This window comes from Saccostrea cucullata, unplaced genomic scaffold (assembly GCF_032062105.1).
Source record: "Saccostrea cucullata isolate Sc308-1 unplaced genomic scaffold, CSIRO_AGI_Scuc_v1 ctg277, whole genome shotgun sequence".
Taxonomy (NCBI): domain Eukaryota; kingdom Metazoa; phylum Mollusca; class Bivalvia; order Ostreida; family Ostreidae; genus Saccostrea; species Saccostrea cuccullata.
In genome coordinates, this window is record NW_026935934.1 from 238,485 (window position 1) to 258,838 (window position 20,354).

General features: G+C 33.1%; 1 protein-coding gene across 1 annotated transcript; it reads left to right on the forward strand.

Annotated features, from left to right (window-relative positions):
- The first annotated feature begins 1,618 nt into the window (after positions 1-1,618).
- LOC134244256 (beta-hexosaminidase subunit alpha-like) lies at positions 1,619-15,179 on the forward strand. Its single transcript, XM_062726516.1, has 14 exons — positions 1,619-2,204; positions 2,534-2,643; positions 3,093-3,203; positions 3,329-3,430; positions 3,669-3,774; positions 4,101-4,308; positions 4,680-4,778; positions 4,876-4,966; positions 7,008-7,173; positions 7,560-7,650; positions 8,208-8,312; positions 9,083-9,203; positions 14,295-14,398; positions 14,588-15,179. The coding sequence occupies exons 1-14, from the start codon at positions 1,619-1,621 to the stop codon at positions 14,601-14,603; spliced, it is 2,016 nt and encodes a 671-aa protein (XP_062582500.1). The 3' UTR covers positions 14,604-15,179.
- The last annotated feature ends 5,175 nt before the right edge of the window (positions 15,180-20,354 follow it).

Sequence of the window (20,354 nt, forward strand, 5' to 3'; positions counted from 1 at the left end):
ATGAAAGAATCGGCGGCGCAACAGCTTGTTTCGACAAACGCATGCATTCAGAAGTTTTTATATATTTTTTTTTTCATTGGAAGATTTTAATTATATCGATTATCGAGAAAAAAAACTTAAAATTTGAAAGGGAAGATGATCTATATTCAGCGTGAAGGATAAAGACGAGCAACAAGATGAAAAGGTGAGTTAGTAAACATACATATATTTATCTTTAAAATTGAACTTTCTTTTCAAGTCGTATGGTAAAAACTTTAAAAGCTATATGATTTTTTATTTCGTAACACTGTTAAAGTTAACTTCTCTGAATACCTGTTGCTGGAATGTTTCTATAATATTTGTCTTATTCAGTACATTCTGTTTAAGTGTGGACAGAGTCTCTTGTATAAAAAATCTAAATTATCAATAACAATTTCATTTTTCTAATCAAAAAAAAAAAAAAAAAAAAAAAAAAAGAAAATACAATATTCAATTTTAAAAAATGCTCGAGAGGTCTAAAAATTATTCGTTGATTGCCCAACATAGGAAAAGTTGGAATACGTAGAAGACACTAATTTTAAGACACATACAATAAAAAAAAATACAAAAGGTGTCTTTATTCAAATAAAGAAGGAGTAAAAACGATGAATGCAATGTCAGTAATGATAAACACTTTCGTCACTCATCAATCTTCCAAATTTAAAAACGAAACATCTTGCAGCCTATAGAAAAATAATATCCGAAGACATATTCGTGGAGCTTATAATTATAAAGTTTAAATTACAAAAAAAAAAAAAAAAAAAAAAAAAAAAAAAAAAAAAAAAAAAAAAAACAAAACAAACAAACAAACAAACAACAACAACAACCAAAAAAAAAAAAAAAAAAAAAAAACCGAAAAAAAGGTTTCTTCCAAATTGCTTTTAAAAAGTTCTGGCTTCGGATATTGCATGTTTCTTACTAACATCTGGATTGAAAGAATTAAAGATAAAAGACATCCAATCATGGAAACATGATTTAAAAATAAAATTTACTCCAGGATTTTAAAAAGGCATGTTGTAAATGTATAAATTTTTCTAACTGAATGGATTTAGGGAGTTGCCTCGATGGCTTTATCCAGGATCGAAACTTCCTGCAATATTCGAAACACTCGTACACAACTCCTTTTTCGAGGTAATTTTTGTTTCATCGGTCTTAAATTTGAAGGAAGTATTTTCGATATTGCCTTTTTCGATTATTAGTTTTGTTCAAAATTAAAGATCATTTTTAAATAAACCTTATAGAAATTTCATGCATAAAAAGTTATGAAAGTATGATACCGAAAAGAAGTTTATAGTTGTAACAGTTTTATTCAAATTTGCAGATTTGAAATCAAGAGGATGTTTTTGTTTTCCTGTTATATTACAATAACGACGCAAGATAATTTAGAAATGAGATTACAAGGTTTGTTTTGATATCTCTTATTTTTCTTTAGTCAAGTATAAAAAGGCAAAAACATGCCAAATTTCATATTCCATAGAAGAAAATAATTCAACATTTCTAAAAAAATGTATTACTTTCTAGAATTTTACATTGCATGTTATAAAGTGGGCAGATTTCACAGGGATTTATCCTACCTGCTTTCCATTTAATATCAATTTATATGGCTTCTTTCTGTATTGAAGGAGAATTAGACAAGGAATATAAACAACAAAAACAAAAAGGAGTGATACGTGTTGACAAATTAGTTAAACAACAAGTGCTTCACAACGTCTGGATACAAAACAAAAGAAAAACAATTCTAGAAAGACACGCCAACGTACATGAAAAGCCGAATATCAGATGGTTTGAGCAAAACATGAACTTGGATTTTCCTACCAGTAACCATCTACACCACCCTTTTCATATCCGCCGAGCCCCTATTCCTACCATAGGCATGCCTTGGCCGAGACCGCAGACTTTTGAAACATCTGATACAAAACTGTATAAAATCAGGAAACTTTCTGTGAAAGCAAATTTTTCTAACTGTCATATATTGCAAAAAGCAGTACAAAGATACATGAATATATTTTTCACCTGTAGTAATGTTCAATTTACAAACAATTTATTGCACTTGAAAAATTCCAATTTTGGTTTTTCAATGCAAAAACCAAGTTACGAATACCTAACGTCCTTAGAAGAGTTAAGAAAACTTACTTTTGATGTTGAGAGGTGTTCGAATTATCCAACCTTATCGTCCGACGAGTCCTGTAAGTATAGATGTTCTATGTATAGTAACATTCTGGATCATTCCCCTTATCTCGGCATAATTGAAGTTTAACAACATCAGACTTTTTGAATACAATTTCATTATTTAATTTATCTACTTTTCAACCTTGATCATTAAAATAACAGCTTTGGAAAGGATGTTTTCTTGTAATAAGTTCTAGCTGCAGAGCGACAGTGCTATGGTTTAATATGTTAATCTTTTACCATCTTATCTTGTTATGGTCAACGATTAACATATAAACTATAAAACCATAACGCCACAGTTCTGCAACTAATCTATGTTCAGTTTAAGTAATGTAACGTGTTGTAGACACATTAAGAACATCTAACGGTGAAATAAGGATAGAAGCAAAAGATGTCTGGGGTACACTACGAGCTCTGGAAACGTTAAGTCAGCTTATCATCTGCATCAGCAACACGGTAAACATACAGGATTGATTTGTATTTGTTCTTCATAAATTAAATAAAATATAGGCAAAAGGACTGTACAAAACAGAAACAATATCAAACAAATAATACTTATTATTAAATACAAAAATTGATATCAATATTTATTCTTCTCACTACGTACACTTAACAAATTATTATGTAAACTACATGTTCATACATATAGTTTATAAACTTAAGTTTACTTAATTAAAATTTCTAAGTGTTTCTCTCATAAGTCGAAGTTTCTCAGATTTTGCCTATGTTTAAAAAAATATCAAATTTACAAAATATTTATATACGCCTACACATTTATAATAACATAGGAGTTATTCAACTTGTATCGGCTACAGGGACTGGTAGCTGTTGCTTAAATTTACTCTTCAATAATTCTGCATCAAAAAATGGCAGATGGGTCTTATTCATAATTATTGTCTTTTCAGTTTATTATTAGGAAAACTAGGATCGTAGACTTTCCAAGGTTTCCACATAGAGGAATATTAATTGATTCAGCAAGACACTTCATGAGTAAAACAACGATATTTCAAATGCTGGTAAGGAATCCATGGCTGAATCACGTTCTTGTTGCAGCAAAATATAAGAAGAGTCAGACGGTAGGTAATATAACAAAAAATGTTTATTGTTGCCAAGTTTAAAACTATGTTTTTTTTTACCATAGAGTGCCATGGAGATGAACAAAATTAATGTTTTTCACTGGCATCTCTCTGACGACCAGTCCTTCCCTTACAGGAGCCGAACTTTTCCTGATCTTAGCGGAAAGGTAAGTGTTGACAATTGCAGGATTTATGGCATCCTGGAACGTTGTATTTCAAGATAAAATTGAAACTTAAGTTTTTCCAAACAATATTTTTAATGCTAAGAGGTGGGATAAAATAATCTTCAATTCAAAAATACCTGCTATTAACTGTGTTTGATATACGAGATAACAATGTAAGCATTACAAAGTTCAGAAGAGGGTGAACAATAGAAGTGAATACTGGTCATTTTTCTTTCCTTAGGGAGCTTATCACCCTTCCCTGACGTATACCCAGGAGGATGTGAAAGAAATAATAGAGTTCGCCAGAATCCGGGGGATCCGGGTTATTCCGGAATTTGATACACCAGGTGGGCAGGTACCTAGTCAACATATCTCGTTATAGTATACTCGTAAATGATAGCGCAATTTATGTCCACATTCTTATTATTCTCACTTTAATCATCTACTGAAGTCAGATTTTCGGCTATTATAAACTAATGGTAGACAAATAAAACTTTGAACAAAAAGACGAATTCTCACAAACACAATTGGAAAACAAATTTACTTGAGTCTATGTCTCTGTAGAATCAATGACAATAAGCGATGCCAAAAGATCAGTAAAATAATCATAATGGGAAACTCTAGCAAGAGAATCCTATCGACAGTATACATATATATTTCTCTTCATTTACAGGACATTCATTTTCCTGGGGCTTCGGACATCCCGAATTACTGACCCAGTGTTACAATGGGGAGCGTCCAATACCCGGTGACTTTGGACCAATGAACCCCGCTAGAAACTCAACCTACACTTTTCTTTCTGCATTTTTCAAAGAAGTATTAGAAGTCTTTAAAGATCAATATGTTCATCTTGGAAACGACGAGGTACCACTGGCTTGTTGGTATGATACAAAAGAAATCTGAAAAAAATATACCTTTCTTCTTTGCATTTACCGATCTATTTTACCTTTTTCTTTACATTTGACAATTCATCGATTGTTTTACTCCAACAATAAACACACCTAACAATCTTTTAACCTATCTCCTTCTTAGTTTACATATGTAGTTAATGATGCATACGTGTTTGTTTGAAAAAATTAAAGGAAGAATGATAAGTTGGAAGAAGTTAAAAAATACATTATTAGATTGCTTTGATAATAAAAGAGTCAGTCGGTCCATGAGTTGAGCTCGAGCTTAAGTGGCGAATGAAAAAATTACTAAATCCATCATTTAAAAAAAATCAAAATTTACAATCCAAGTCTCTTTACTTCAGGAACACAAATCGGGAGGTGCGGAAACTGTTCACAAGGATAAAAAATACATCAATGTTCAAAGATAAAGGAACTGCCACCTGGAGTTTCTTTACAGAAAGGTATCTTTTTTCCCCTTTTAAATATACACCATAAAATGTTGATTGAAGTAAATTTTGCGATTTTTCAAGTAGGTAAACATTTTTGATATTTTTATAGGTTAATCAAAGATGTACAGAAAATAGCAATGGAAAGGGAAAATGGTGTCAAATTTATTCTGTGGCAAGAAGCTTACCAGTCAAATTTAAATGTAAGAGTTTGTAAAATGTGAAGGTCAAAACGAAATAGGAGCACAGCAAACATGACCTCTAAAACATAAGAAGTGGGATCAGGTGCCATGGAGGAGTGAGCATCTCCTGCTTACCGGTCACACCCGCCGTGTGCTCCTTGTCATAATCGGAAAATAACGGAAAAATCCGTCGTCAATTCAGTGTACATGTATAAATAATGGACTAACAATTAGAATGAAAAACGTCAGCATTTGACTCAATGATAAATTGTATTTGCTGACAAGGTCATTGTATCGACCAAAGAACTTACGAAATGATGACTTTAAACGAGACTGCTGATATTCTTGTTTCATCAACTTGTTTGTCAATAATTTACCTCGTATTAGAAATTGTTCAAACGTAGAGCATGCTCTTGCGTATCGAATCAACTGAGATATAATACCTCGTATGCAGGTGATGAAGGTATATTGTTGCAAGAAGTATCAGACACCTTATCCAGCGATGCGGTATATGATGAGAAACCGATGCATTTTTTTGATAAAAAAAAAGGCGCGGTAGCCGGCCGGACACCTATAGTAATCACACGGTGACTGAGACCATTTGGCGAATCGATGGAGTCATCGGTAAAAAATAAGTTGTAGGTAAAAATCAGTGATGTCGCTACCGATACCCCACATCGCTCCTCATCGGCAACCCATCATTAACACATCTTTCAAGGATTGGCCGATGTACTTGTATGGCCGAGCATCGACAAGTGTCCGTTGAATCTGAGGTCATCGAGGGGTTGAGTGGTGGGCAACAGGCATCGGCCGATCATCGGTCGATGTTCGACCAAACGTTGGCCCATAGTCGACCGACGTACGAACGGTGTTCACCAATGTATGAGTGATGTATTATGCATCGGCTGATTATCCTGGAACATCGTTTTATGATTAGCAATGCATCACTGGGCCTTTGAAAGTCCGGCCGGCAACCATGCCATTTTTATCAAAAAACGCTTTGGTTGCCCATCGTTTACTCCATCGCTGATGTCTTAGTCACATTTCCCGGCCGGTGGCCGTAGACCGGTGGTAATCGGTGGTAATCCATGGTGTGATCGATGCCCCAACATCGGTCCTTATCGGCATAGTAGTCCTTAAAGTATCAGTCACATTATCAAATGATGGGGTATACAGTGATCAACCAATACATTTTTTGATAAAAACGGCGTGGTTATTCCAGGGTAATCGACCGATGTATATTACATCGCTCATACATTGGTGAACATGGTAATGTTTGGTCGAACATCGATCGATATTCGGCCGATGTCTGTTGCCCACCGATCAACCCCTCGATGACCCCAGATTCAACGGACACTTGACGATGCTCGTCCAAACATCGGCCAATCCTTGAAAGATGAGTTAATGATGGGTTGCCGATGACGAGCGATGTGATTTTTAACTTCAACTTATTTTCTACCGATGTCCCCTCACCGATTCGCCAAATGGCCTCAGTCACCGTCCGATTACTACAGGTGTCCGGACGACAACCACGCCATTTTTATCAAAAAACACATCGGTTTCTCATCGTATACAGCATCGCTGGATAAGGTGACTGATACTTGAATAATGTGACTGATACTTTAAGGACTACTAGGCCGATGTAGACCGATATTGGGACATCGCTCACACCACGGATTACCACCGATTACCACTGGTTTACGGCCACCGGCCGGAAAATAGAACTAAGGCATAAGTAAGGAAGTTGACGAAAGAAAAATTAGTCATCATGTTTATCATAGAGCTTGGTTGCGTAAAAAATATAATGAATCAATACATATTGTGAGCGAAGGAAACTCAAACCTCTGAAAACATACTAATGTGAAATTGAAGTTCTGAATTTTTAAATTTAAATTTTTTTTTATCAGAACCAAAGATTGTTTCTAAACTAAAATTTAACCACATAATATCATATTATTAATATACAAGAGGAGATAATCTTTTTCACAATAACAAGTGCCAATGTTTGAAAAAGTCCGAAGTCTATACTATTGTGGCTTACTCCTTCAATGTTTTACGTTAGATTCCTAGGGACACAATTGTTCAGGTTTGGCTCGGTGATCAGAGACTTGTAGAAGAGGTGGCAAGACAGGGATATCATGTTTTATATTCATCGTGCTGGTACATCAACATGATACAATATGGCGTCGTCTGGCCAAAATATTATCTCTGTGATCCCATTGGCGAAGGTTAGTGAATCGTCTTTTTTTTTATTTAAAAAAAAGGGTGAAGACTGTCCACTGCAAACGAGGTAGATGTTTAAAATCTATATATAACACCACATGCTCTACTTCGAAAATTCATATTCAATTGCATAACGCTGTAGATCCCAAGATTCTGTCAGATGTAGTGGAACCTTTAAAAGTGGACACCCATAAAAGACTTAACTACTAGTATTCCATTTTCTTGCTAGATTTTTAGATTATGCTGTCAATAGGATGCGCATCTTTATTTCTGAATAAATGGACAAAAATACGATAAACACAGACACTGCTATTTCTTCTATTCAAAATAATATACTCAATGCTTTTCCATATTTCTATGCTTGTTTTATGATGTTAAATTATTTCCTCAGGCTTTCGGGGTAAAGAGGATCTTGTGTTAGGAGGGGAAGCCTGTCTATGGAGTGAATACGTCACCAGTGAGACTGCGATTGGTTTGTTATGGTGAGTACTATTTATATGTAAATCTTTTAATAAGCAGATTTCCTCAACTTGGGATTCTGAAAACAACCCCGTTTTACTATTGAAATGGTCTGTTTGTCCTGTTTCTATCCTTACTGGAATTCTGTCAACAAAGTTGACATAAAGGCCATAATCATATTATCATACATCATGACTAATATGATAAATGTTTTATTTATTAAATATGTAATATGTATATAGAAATCAAAACTTTAATTGAAAATTTGAATGGACTGCTTTTTGAGTGGTGGATCATTTCTTTCATGAAATGAGAAGATAACTAACAGTATTCAAGCTCAAAAATCCATTTAAACAATATAGATTTGGAGCAGAACAAACATTATCCTTAGTAGCATCAAAGGTTGGATCAGATGAATTTGCAAAATGTATGTTGATTTTAAATAGGACTGTTGATTTCCTTATTTCATTAAATGACTGTAAAAGCATGCCTTTATTCAGAAGTTAACTAATGAAAATGTCCATCTGGGAAATACTTATGCTAGTGATAATGGTACGTGATTCTAATTTTTTTGGTACAGGCCTAAAGCATCGGCTGTTGCAGAAAGATTGTGGAGTGATAAATCATTAAGGGACATTGATGAGGCTGCTAGAAGATTGGAGGAGCATCGATGTAGAATGTTAAGGTACTTACTCGACGGACTTCATATACAAAAATAGTATCTTATTACAAGTAGCATTAGTATTTAAGCTCCAAAAACCATCAATACTGAGTTTGCAACATGTTGATTTTAAACGAGATTTATATTTATGTTGATTTATATATACTTTGATGCAACTAACTGCAAAGATTAAAGTCCCTTGGAAAATTATTTTTCTTATATGATACGTCTTCGGATGCCAACGAAAAGCCAACAAATTAGACCTTTACTTGGCTCCATGAGAGTTCTATATAGCCTCATGATTGAATAATGTCAAACAATTAAAGTGCATAAAATTTCAAAACGTAATTAGTTTAAATATGCCTAGATTATATCTACTTTAATGCATTTTTTTGAAGGAAATTATTTTCTCCCCCCCCCCCCAAAAAAAATGTAAATAAAGAATAAAATAATAAAGTAAAATGTGTTATTTTCTTTTTATTTCGGCTCCACGATGCGAAACTTATTATTTTTTTAAAAAAAATATTCCATTGCTTTATATTCTTTTTATTCTTATTTAAGTAATCTTCGAATTCAAGTAAATCATTGGATAAAGCATACAATAGATACAACAAAAATCATACATTGGTGAACATTAGATTATTAAATAGCACAAATAACTTATGTGACATCATGTCAAGTTTCTTTTTGAAAAAAAATAGATTGTATGAAATATTGATTACCCGGACTAGTCCTTGCTAAAACACTGGACTGATTTATTGGTAATGAAGTTTGAATGTATCTATGTTTTTTAGAAGAGGTTTAACTGTCGGGGATATTAGTGGGCCAGGTTTCTGTGCATTTGAAAGCGAGAAACCGTCTAATCTATCAGAACACATCTTTCAAAGCCAGGTTGTTTATTCAGCTAAAAACCAGGTAAGATGATATCAAAGATTTTATTCCTTAATGAGAACATTAATTTAGATTAGTTACAATTCCTTCTTTTTATGTATAACCTGATTTTTTTTTTCAAATTTAGAAGTATTTCTTAAGGCAACTCTTTTCAAAATATGTCCGTTTTCTTCAGGTTTTAGTAATAGTCAATAATTTGTGCTGCTTATGCTGTAAACAAATATTTACCTTCGAACTCTTGGTATTGGTTTAAAGGTGAAACAAAAAAAAAATAATAATAAATCTTAATTTTATGTCTTATTTCAAGAATTTTGTACTGGTTTTCTGGTTAGTTTGTGGAGAATTAGATATCTTGAGTAGATAAAGAAGAATTATTCAAAGTAACGATAAAATTCTGAAGGACTAAATGTGTTTCCCTTGAAATATACTTTTATTTGATATCTATAAAAAATATGCAGAGGAGCAAGAAAACAATACTTCATGATACCGCACGTGCATGGGTTTCTTGAACCAAAATTTATTGTATGGGGTAAATTTGCGAGTATTTAAATTCTCTTTTTTTGGGGGGGGGGGTTATCGCATTGCGGGTATCTGATATCAAGAAATGATTACCTAGTGAAAATTATAATATCCATGTCAAGGGTTGAAAAAATTACAATCAGTCATGCATCATTCGAGTAAACATAATATCCTTGAGATTTACTTCATCTCTTTGTGTTTTATTCAATCAGACAAAATAAATGTTTTACTAGGGATTCCTTGCATTGGTGTTATGCACAAAATACAAATTCAAGTAAGGAAGAGTAGTGTCAAATGAGGAAATATAACTGAAAACAGGCTAATATCTCTTTAGCAAACAGACAGCTTTATTATTGAGTCAACATTTGTGGTGCACATAATATTCTCAAACTTTTAAAATATTTATAGGAAAACAATACTTATTATCAATAAGTTTCAAATGTAATGAGGAAAAATATGGACACTCCATAACATAATGAGATTCATCGGGAAAAGTATTTTTATTTCATAAATTTCATATTCTTAAAGATCCATTTACCAGCTTCGATTGGAAGTTTTTGGTTACAAGTTCTTTTTTTATAATATGATTCTTAAATCTTTAGGAGTTAACTTAGGTACATTTCCCGTCCAAAATTGTTTTAAAAATCCTCTTATTTGAACGTTTAGATGAATTTTCTATGCTCATATGTCAGTCTTGTAAAAAATGACGTAACAATGTTACTTTCACAACAGATTTTAACTATATAATACTAAAAAATTAATTCGTCCACACATAAGGCAGACCACACAAGTTCAAGATATCTTTTATGCATGTCAACCAAAGGTGGATAAATAAACCTTCAGAAAAGTATTTATGCAGAAAGCAATACATTATGTTTGTCAACTTTCGCTCATGTGACATAAAAAATTTGACCCTGTAAGTAATCATTCGTACCTTTATACGTATTATTAAGGGATATCGCCCAGTTTCCCCATATACCATACAATTCGGAGTACTGGACTTCACAAGTAAAAATAAGTTTCAAAAATTCTAAGTTTTCTCGACCCCACTCATTACTCAGGCTCGTTTACTATTGTTTGCAGGTTACTGCAAAGTTTAACGTTTCGTCACGATCTTTTTCGTCAGATGCACCCAGCGTAAACAATTCATGTGATTGGTCAACTCAAATTATCAACATTGATACGGAAATAGTCTGTTGCACGAGCAACCAATCAGGGATAAGAAGAAAGTTCCAGTCGTAAAGCGTGCGCTTAGGAGGCGTGTACAATTTACCTTGAGTGCAGCTGTCAACTAGATCGTGACGTAACGTGAAACTTTACAGTCAGCTGCAAACAATAGTAATCTAATCTTATCTATAAATTACTAATTTACATCTTAAATACTGTAGATGATTTCCAAAGAAATGTACTCTATAATTTTTTTCAGTCTTTAAGAAAAAAAAACAACCATATCAACAACAAAACAAAAAAAAAAAAAAAAAAAAAAAAAAAATCACAGAGAGATTTTTTCCATTTCAGTTCACTCTCACTAATGTTCAGGTTTTCAGTTACAAAAATGTTAAATGAATTGACCTTTTTAGTGTAAATGGTAAGAAATATTCTTATATATCATCTAAAGAACAATAAAAGCTGCCATTTGAAAAAAAAAAACAAACAATTCATCTTTGTGAAAAACGAAGAAAAAAAGCAATTCATCTTTCTCTGTAAAAATGAAGATCAATGTATCCTTTTCTAATGGATATCACTGTGCATTGCTAGGGTAAAGACACGCAATATTTTAAAAGAAGACCACTGTTAATAAAACAGGACAAGGATAAACACCTTTATCCATAATCACAGACTGCATGCCCTGTTGAGCTTATTGTGAGGAGATTGCACATTCAGTTGTATGTGAATGGATTTTTTTGCTTAGTTCTACGGCGACTCGTTGTAAAATGTTTTGTGCCATGTCTTTTCATATTGATTTGATCGAAGAAAGATCGATGAAACAAGTCGTCTTTTACTAGTACCTTATTTAAGCATGTATTAGAATCTGGAATTATACTTTAACATGACCCAATATGATGGAGTTTCCATGGACTGAGCAAAAAGGTAACTTTATTTAGCATGAAAATGCTTATTTATGCACCATCTTGACAGAATATTTTGTGCAATATTTGTCTACTTACCATCTAGTATGATCTTGAATATCGAATAAAATGTTATATTTATGACGCGCTAAATAATTTATCCAGTTTTCAGATTCAATAATTAATTTATGAATTCATTGAAAAAGACGTTAATGGTAATTTAACAACAAAGCTTTATGATAAAAATGATGACTTTAACTTTTCAATCGTCAACTTCCCTTACGTATGCAGCAATATACCTTCACCACCTCCAAATCGGGGTTTATTTCTCTCAGTTGATTCGATCCACAAGAGCATGCTCTACGTATGAACAATTTCTAAAACGAAATAAACTATTGACTAACACGTTGATGAAACAAGAATATCAGCAGTCTAATTTAAAATCATCATTTCCTGAGTTCTATGGTCGATGCAGTGACCTTTTCAGCAAACACCTTGTTATGATTTTATATCCATTTGCCCGTCCATGATGTGAAACACGGCGTGTCTAACCGGTCTTCAGGGGATGCTTACTCCTCTATGACACCTGATTGCACCTCTGATGTTTAAGGGGGACGTTTTTGCTCTCCCGATTTGTAATATTTCAATGGACTTTAAAGCCTGATTACTGTTCAGTATCTCCATATTTCATCTGTAAAAATGTAAATTTTGTACTAGAACACGATTTTGAAGTGATGTCATAAAATGAATGATATAGAAACGGCATTTGTTCATGAAAATAGACAAAATATTGAAGGATCAAAGCTGAGAAATAATTATTGTATTGGAAAATCGAAATACTTAAGAGTTTTAATGAAATGTATGTATGTAATGTTGGCTTTAAATATCCCACTACAGAAAGATACATATCGACACCTTCAATGAAGATGTAAGAAAAATGTATTTGCACTGTATATGTCTGCGCTCTACTTTGTTTCTCTATTTGATGGAAAAACGGCAGATGTACTGGATGTCGCCCGCGTGGCGCAGTGGTTTGAGTTTTTGCTATGGACTCGCAGAGTAAGATCCTTGCGTCGCATGTTCAATCCTAATGCGAGAAGTTTTAAGCCAATGACTTTTGTCGCACTAGGTGCTGGTACGAAAAATATCACACACTGTTAAGAGACCCTAAGTGCCGAGTACAACTCGCCACCGGCTTGTAGCTGTAGATCTCAATAGGAGTGAAAAATTCCAAAAGGACGTTAATCAAACAATACAAACAGAAGTACCTTGCTAAAACATAATCAAGAAAAGGTGTAAATGCAATGTAGATTGTTAAAAATTATAAAGAATTTAAAATGTATTTTTTTTAATCAACGACGTCAATAGGAATTTATACACTTTATACAACCATCCCTCACGTTGAATGAAAATTAAGCTTTTTGACCTCATAAGAACGTTTGTGATTGTTTTTATTTATCATTCAACTAACAATGCAATACATGTAACAGGTTTGTTCAATATAAAGGCACTCACAACGTAGCTTTACCGCTCTGCATTTAAATGGAGGCATAAAGAGACCAAAAAAAAAATTAAAATGAAAACAAAAGAGAATGAATCCAATTTTAACCAAGAATTATTAAAGAACATGAACAAGTATTTTGCGAACATAAGAATGGGTGGGTATAATGAAAATCTCGGTGGTACTAGTGGTAACTTTCAATACACATTCTAACAAAGATTGGCAATGATTCCTTCGTAAACGACTAAAATTAGATTAAATATGTTTATAACACAAACTGTGTATTACTTTAAATGATTTTTTATGATACGACGTACATAAAAAAATTATCATTCTTTACTATAAAAGAATGCATTGGGTTTTTTCTTTGATTCTTTTCAAAAGCTGTGGTTATCAGTAAAAGTTTGAAAATATAAATAAGAAAGCAGGAAAAATTTAATATTTTCCCTGAGATTATTGATGTTAAAGGTGGCCATCTAAACTATCATATATATTCTGTTTGATCCATCATGTCTTCTATGCATGCGCTGAAGAATTAATGTGCTTTATCATCCATGCACTACAAGTGCCATGAAAATACACTGGTCACAAAGCAAAAGTAAATGTATGTTTTAACAAGCAGTTTAAAACATAAATATTCATTAAAGAAAATAAAATACGGTATCTATAATGATAAAATAGTGACTTAAAGATGTTTATGTAGGAAAAAATTGCAAATTAAATAAGATTAATTAATCTATTTAAAAAAGATGATCTATTGTTTTTTTGTCCTTTCAAAAAGAAGAAAAGTTCAAGAAAACCCTCTCACATTTTAAGATATTATTCACATTAAGAGCTCAGGTTTTATCAGAATTGAAGATTCTACACGTTCTAGGCAACCTTTCACTGATCATGAATTCAATATATTCAGCTAAGACAGAGTCATATTCCTCCGATTTTTCTCACCATTGTGTCATACTAATGGCCTTTTTTGTTAATCATAATAATATTTTTCTAAAGGTTCATGCACTGCTTATAATATTCTAGGGGATTTTCAAAGCATCAGCAGCCCTAGTTGTCGTTGGCATGGTTCTTATAACATTATTAACCTGTACTGCAACAAGAATCGGATGTTTTAAAATACTGAAAAGGTTGGAACTTAACAATAATAATAAATGAATAAAATTATAGTTAGAGCCTATAATTTAATGGGGTAGGTTTATAATAACATAATGAGAATATTTTAAAATAAGAAGCAACAGAATTAAAAGAAATTAATCAACATAATTGATTTTTATTTTGGAATAAGAAAATAATGTAACCTTCCTTCTTGATTACAGATTGGTGAGTCGCTAAAAGGAATGGGCTTCTGTGTACAACCCTGGACATATTGTATTTAATTATACCTTTATAGAGGGAATAATCAATTCATCTCCCAAACTTTGCATAGCGAGCCGTGTAATATAACAATACTCGAGTATATATTTAAAAAGATTTAATATGGAGGTAAAATCTTAAACAGATCATACTATTGAAATGTTTTCATAATGACTTCTTTGCTTACTATCGGCATAAATTCAGTCACAAACTTTATTTCATGCTAGTGATCTTCACGCCGTAGAACTTATTTGCTTTCACGCCAGCTGATTACTAGACAATATTACACCGTTAGTGCGTATAAATCTTGATGTGAACTTTATAATACTATTATCTGTTTTAGTAATCAGCTGGCGTGAAAGCAAATTCATTCCAAGGCATGAAAATCACTGGGATGAAATAAAATTTGTGACTGAATATGTTGCCTAAGGAAGAGAGAATATCAAACTTAATGCCTATTGAAAAAAATTGTATAGAATCACAAATCCATCCCATCGGTATCTCTTGGTTCTGAAATGGAAAGTTATCCTAATTCTCTTTTAATTAGACAAAATAATTTGCTACTTATATTGTTTAAAGATATTATGCAAAAATTTTAGTTGTGTATTAATTCCCATTAAATTCATGAGATTTTTACTTCTTTGAAACAAAGTGTGTTTAACGAGCAGTTATCAAACTCAAGTCCATTGATACAATACAAACCAGGAGCAGAGCAAACATGGATCTCTTAAAACATTAGAGGTGGGATCAGGTGCCATGGAGGAGTAATCATCTCCTCTCGACCGGTCGTCACCTTGTCACGATCGGTCTTACGAAAAAAATCCGTAGATAATTCTATGTAAAAAATGATTTGTTTTCTTTAAAATGTCTAATTTGTTAGTGTGTCTTTAAACACAAATTTTTATTTATGCGCACATTTTAAAAATAAGATTATATCTGTAACGATATACGTATGATATACGCCCCGTTAAGCGCCATCATAAGTATATTTATGTCGAAGTAACAAAACCGACTAGACATCAAAATCGCCCTATCAATCTCTCGTTTTACTTGCCTATAATTTTTTAAAGAAACATTAAACTACTTCTTGATTTGCATATTTCATTAGTCACTTTAGTTTTACGAAAAGAACCTGTTATATAGTTAAAATCTTTACCAAACATATTCCATCTTTCTTGTTACTAGTCTAGATCACGGCATATTACTGAATGCTTCCAATTTTACGAACAGTAGCAATGTCAGCTACCTGTACTCACAAATTTATTTTGTGCTTGTGCAAACAACATGCAAATAAGTTGGTAACCAGAACCAGTTTGATGTCTCTGATATGAATATTTATATAGTTTTCCATTCGCTTATAAATATTATATATCATAAATGGAATCGATTGATAATTCTCTGTTATCAGTTGATTTTGTAATATTTTGTGCTATTGAAATGTTTATACATGAACAGTAAAACCGTAAACTGAAAAGCATATTCCTTTTACCTAAATAGTCAGATTCGTTATTCTCGAAAAAAATATAATGATCATATTAAATTCTGACAAGTGTGAATTAAGAATTCACCATAACTACATGTACCTCGGAAAATAAGTCACAATGAGGAAACCCTTCTGATAGCAACGCAGAAAAAAAATGAAAAGAATGACCACAAATTGCACTTGACGACAAATCGGTGCCATTTTCAAACTCGCTACACACTCAAGACCCATTTCAAACTGTAAATTTGAATAATTAATAAAAATATTGATTTCAATTTGTCCTTGACAACTGTCGCATCCCTACAACATCAGGGGGTCCTGATTCCACTCGTGGTCATAGGCCCCCTTGAAAAACTTTAAATGATTTTTTAGCTTACATCTTTTTGAGAAGCACCAATCCAATTCGGTTTCTCATGAGTAAAAATAAAACTTATATGAAAGGTTTGAAATCTCAGTCCAACGTACTGCCAAACACGTATAACAGATTTGCAAGGTTGAAAAAAATCAGAAATTGTATGTTTCCTGAAAGATGTCACTGCCGTTAGCAGCGTTAAAAAACGACTGAAGTTTATTGAAGTCCCAAGAACTCGAGAGGCTTCAGGTCTACCGACGTTACTAGAAAGATCTGTCCGTTCTTAAAAATTGTTTGGATCTTTTATGGAACTGCAGCTATTGACTCCCTCAGACTGCGCATTTAATTACGTGATAAAATATTCTTTTCTGTTGACTCAAGTTTTAAATTCTTAAACGATCAGCTTCATCACTACTACAGAGAAAATAAATATACACTGTGTTTGTTTGAAAATCCTTCTCTATGCATAATGAAGTATTGTTAGGGACCGTGTCTCTGTAAGGATGGTGCTCAACTGTGATCTGTATCTAAAAGACTCGCATATTGATTTTGTGTAATTCAAACATTTTTACATTGATCTCATCGCGAAATTTAACAAGTTTACTACATAACGTTTACATTCTTTTTATTGATGCATTACTCAACATTTACATAGTGTACAAAATTTGACAAGCTTGATTTCTAAAATTAAACAAATCTGCTTGACTGGCAAAAAAATACAAAGGTAAGTATATATTTCTTTTGTCCAATTAAGGATTTTTTCACGAATTCAATACTTTGTGATTATTCCTTTCCTGCAGAAACGAAGGAAACTTATTTCTATATTGTTGACTTGAATAGGAAGAAGACTAGCTATGTCAGTTTTTTCACTCTCCTAGACATTCGTTTCATCAGGACTCAGTAGAATTTCATTCTTTTGTTTTTCTACTGAATTGACTACAGAAAGTTCCGTCTACTTGATAGGCTGATAGGCCACGCAATGGTCGTGACCGGTCCACGGGGGATGCTAGCTCCACCTAGGCACCTGATCCCACCTCTAGAATTTACAGATGTCCGCTGTTTATGCCCTTTTGACATATCTTTATTGTTTGTAGATTTTTAAAGAATGGTTCATGTCTGTTATCTTCACTTTTTACATTCTCGTAATTTATTCTAGACCTTTTATGCATTGTATCGAATCTTGACCCTAAATAACATTTTTAATCATCACCAATTGTTGAATTTTTTCCCCTCGCTAAAATTATTCGGGGCATAAAGATACTCCATCCTTGATCCCACTCAGGAACTTGACTTTAATGATCTTTATATCCACGAAAAGATAAGTTATTGGTTGAAAATAATATATGATACATTTTCAGACTTGTTTTGTATCTGTTTGTATGTTGCTTAACACCCATCTTGAAATTTTTTTCGATCACTCATATTAAGACACATCACTTGTCGATGGAGAGCAGCAAATTTTGTCCTATGCTCGACGCTTATGGCCATTGAACATTGAGGGATTTTTTCTCATGCCAACACTTACTGCGACACGGGACCTTGGTTTTTACGGTCTCATTCGTAGGAACAATCTCTACGTAGGACCCCAGTGGGATTCGAACCCGCGACGTAAGGATCAACTCCTTACTCCGCGACTCTAGAGCAGACGCTCTTACCACTGTGCTAAATGGGCGACTTCAGTGACACTTATTCCGATATCAATGTATGTATAAACAAAGATTTCTTGGTGAAATGATAAAAAATTATTTTTCAAATATTTAATATCAATCTACTGTGTGTTGTTGTTTATTAGTAACTATCTCTGATTTGACACTTGCTTCCTAAGATATCAAGTGTTAACATCAAGAGTACTGAATTGTTCCTAAGAGCGAAGGTAATTAAGAAATTGCAATGATAGTGATTCGATGGGGCGCCATATTGAAGCTAACAAGGCTGACTTGCGTCACCTTGAAATATACTATTTGTCCCCCGCTTGAAAAGTGGGGGATATTAATTTGGGTTTGTCCGTCCGTCCGTCCGTCCGTCCGTCCGTCCGTCTTTCTGTCTGTCTGTAACGCTTTCGTTTCCACACGATATCTCGAGACCCTTAGAGCTTTTGCAATGAAATTTAGCATAGCAACTCCCTATGAACTAGAGAAGACCCCTATTGATTTTGAGGTCAAAAGGTCAAAGGTCAAGGTCATAAATAAGCAAATTCTGTCTGTTAAAACACTTTCGTTTCCACACGATATCTCTAGAATCATTTGAGCTATTGCAATGAAATTTTATATAACAACTCCCTGTGGCCTAATAAAGACCCCTATTGATTTTGAGGTCAAAAGGTCAAAGTTCAAGGTCGTAAATTTATACATTCTGTCTGTGTGTAATACTATTATTTCCGGGCGATATTTCAAGAAGATTTTGAGCTTATGCAATGTAATTTTATATCAAAACTCCCTAGGACGTCTCTCTCCCTCTCAAAGTGCCCCGCCCCGTTTGTTTTATTAGTATTTATAGTATTACATGTCGCTATTTTTAGCGCAGGGGCATGAGGAGAGTTATTGCGTATAAAACAGGTTCTCGGCGGACTTTATATTCTTATTACATCTATTAGAACTGTTTAATAAAGATTAAATAAATCAAACACCGTGGATTGTGTTAAATTTTGAGAATAACGAACATGAAAACATGAATAAATACATGTATGTGACTTCACTTCTGCATATACATCACGCAAAATAAAGCGATTCCGTGGTCTAGTGGTTATGTCTCTCGCTTCAAGTGTGAGAGGTCCCGGGATCAAGTCTCGGACGGACTATTCTTTTTTTTTTTTTTAAATACTTTTTTTTTTCTAAATGATAGTATTCAGCATGTGAAATGAAAAATTTATGAGGTTATAAAATCATCATTACAGTGTGATAAAAATTCCATATAAAAAATCTTCTATACACATAATGAAGAATAAGCAATCAAATCTTTATATGCATATTGACATACATGTATTTTATTTGCTTCAGTATACATGTATACAGTTAATAATTCTACAAATTCAGTCAGGGGGGCCGACTTTTTCCCTAAGCGGGGGACACGAATTCTCTGAATTAGCTTGTTTCAGATTCATATGAAATCGATTTCTCCCAATAGATATAAAAAGGTGATTTGCTTCCGAACAGTATAAAGATAAGTTATTGACAAATAAATTAATTATGCAAGGATATCAAACACATTGATTTAAATCAACATTTCGCAAAGGATATGGTCGATGCAATGATTGCAAATATAATTCCTCGTTGGATCGAAAAGGTAAGTGATGTCTTTCATACAAGAAAATTATAGAATGAAGGACATGGCTCATATTACTAGACTCTTTTGTACGGGTAAAAAATAAATAAGCATCAACTTACTGATAAGAACAATACAACAACTAACTTGAATATAAGGTATTGCTTTGTGTGGTTCTTGGATAAAAAAATTCCGATCCGTGAAAAAAAACCTTTTTCCACGTTTTTTTTTATTTACATACAAATCAAAATTTATCAACTTAAAATAATCGGGCCTAACAAACGGAAAAAAACGCTTAGTCATTTCAGTGTGTAAATAACGGACTAAAGTTACTATAGTCAGTCAACATTTAACGAATTTCTGACAAGATCATTGCATCGACCATAGAACTTGCGAATAGTTGACTTTAAACAAGACTGTTGATGTCCTTGTTTGATCAACTTATTTGTCAAAAGCTTTCCTTGTTTTTGAAACTGTTCGTATACTGAGCATGATTTTGCGTATTAAATCAACTAAAAGAAATAAAATCGATTTGGTAAAGATAATTTGCTGCACAAAAAAGAGATGATATCGATGGAAAAGTAGAACATTCATAAATGGAATTGGTTTGTCAGACTCTGTAGTGCATTTTCAA

Bases quoted from the DNA above. Each gene is read 5' to 3' on its own strand.
- LOC134244256 (XM_062726516.1), top strand. From the start codon at position 1,619: ATGGCTTCTTTCTGTATTGAAGGAGAATTAGACAAGGAATATAAACAA. The intron at 3,431-3,668 runs GTAAGTGTTGAC...TTCTTTCCTTAG, and splicing joins TTCCTGATCTTAGCGGAAAG to GGAGCTTATCACCCTTCCCT. The intron at 4,967-7,007 runs GTAAGAGTTTGT...GTTTTACGTTAG, and splicing joins CTTACCAGTCAAATTTAAAT to ATTCCTAGGGACACAATTGT.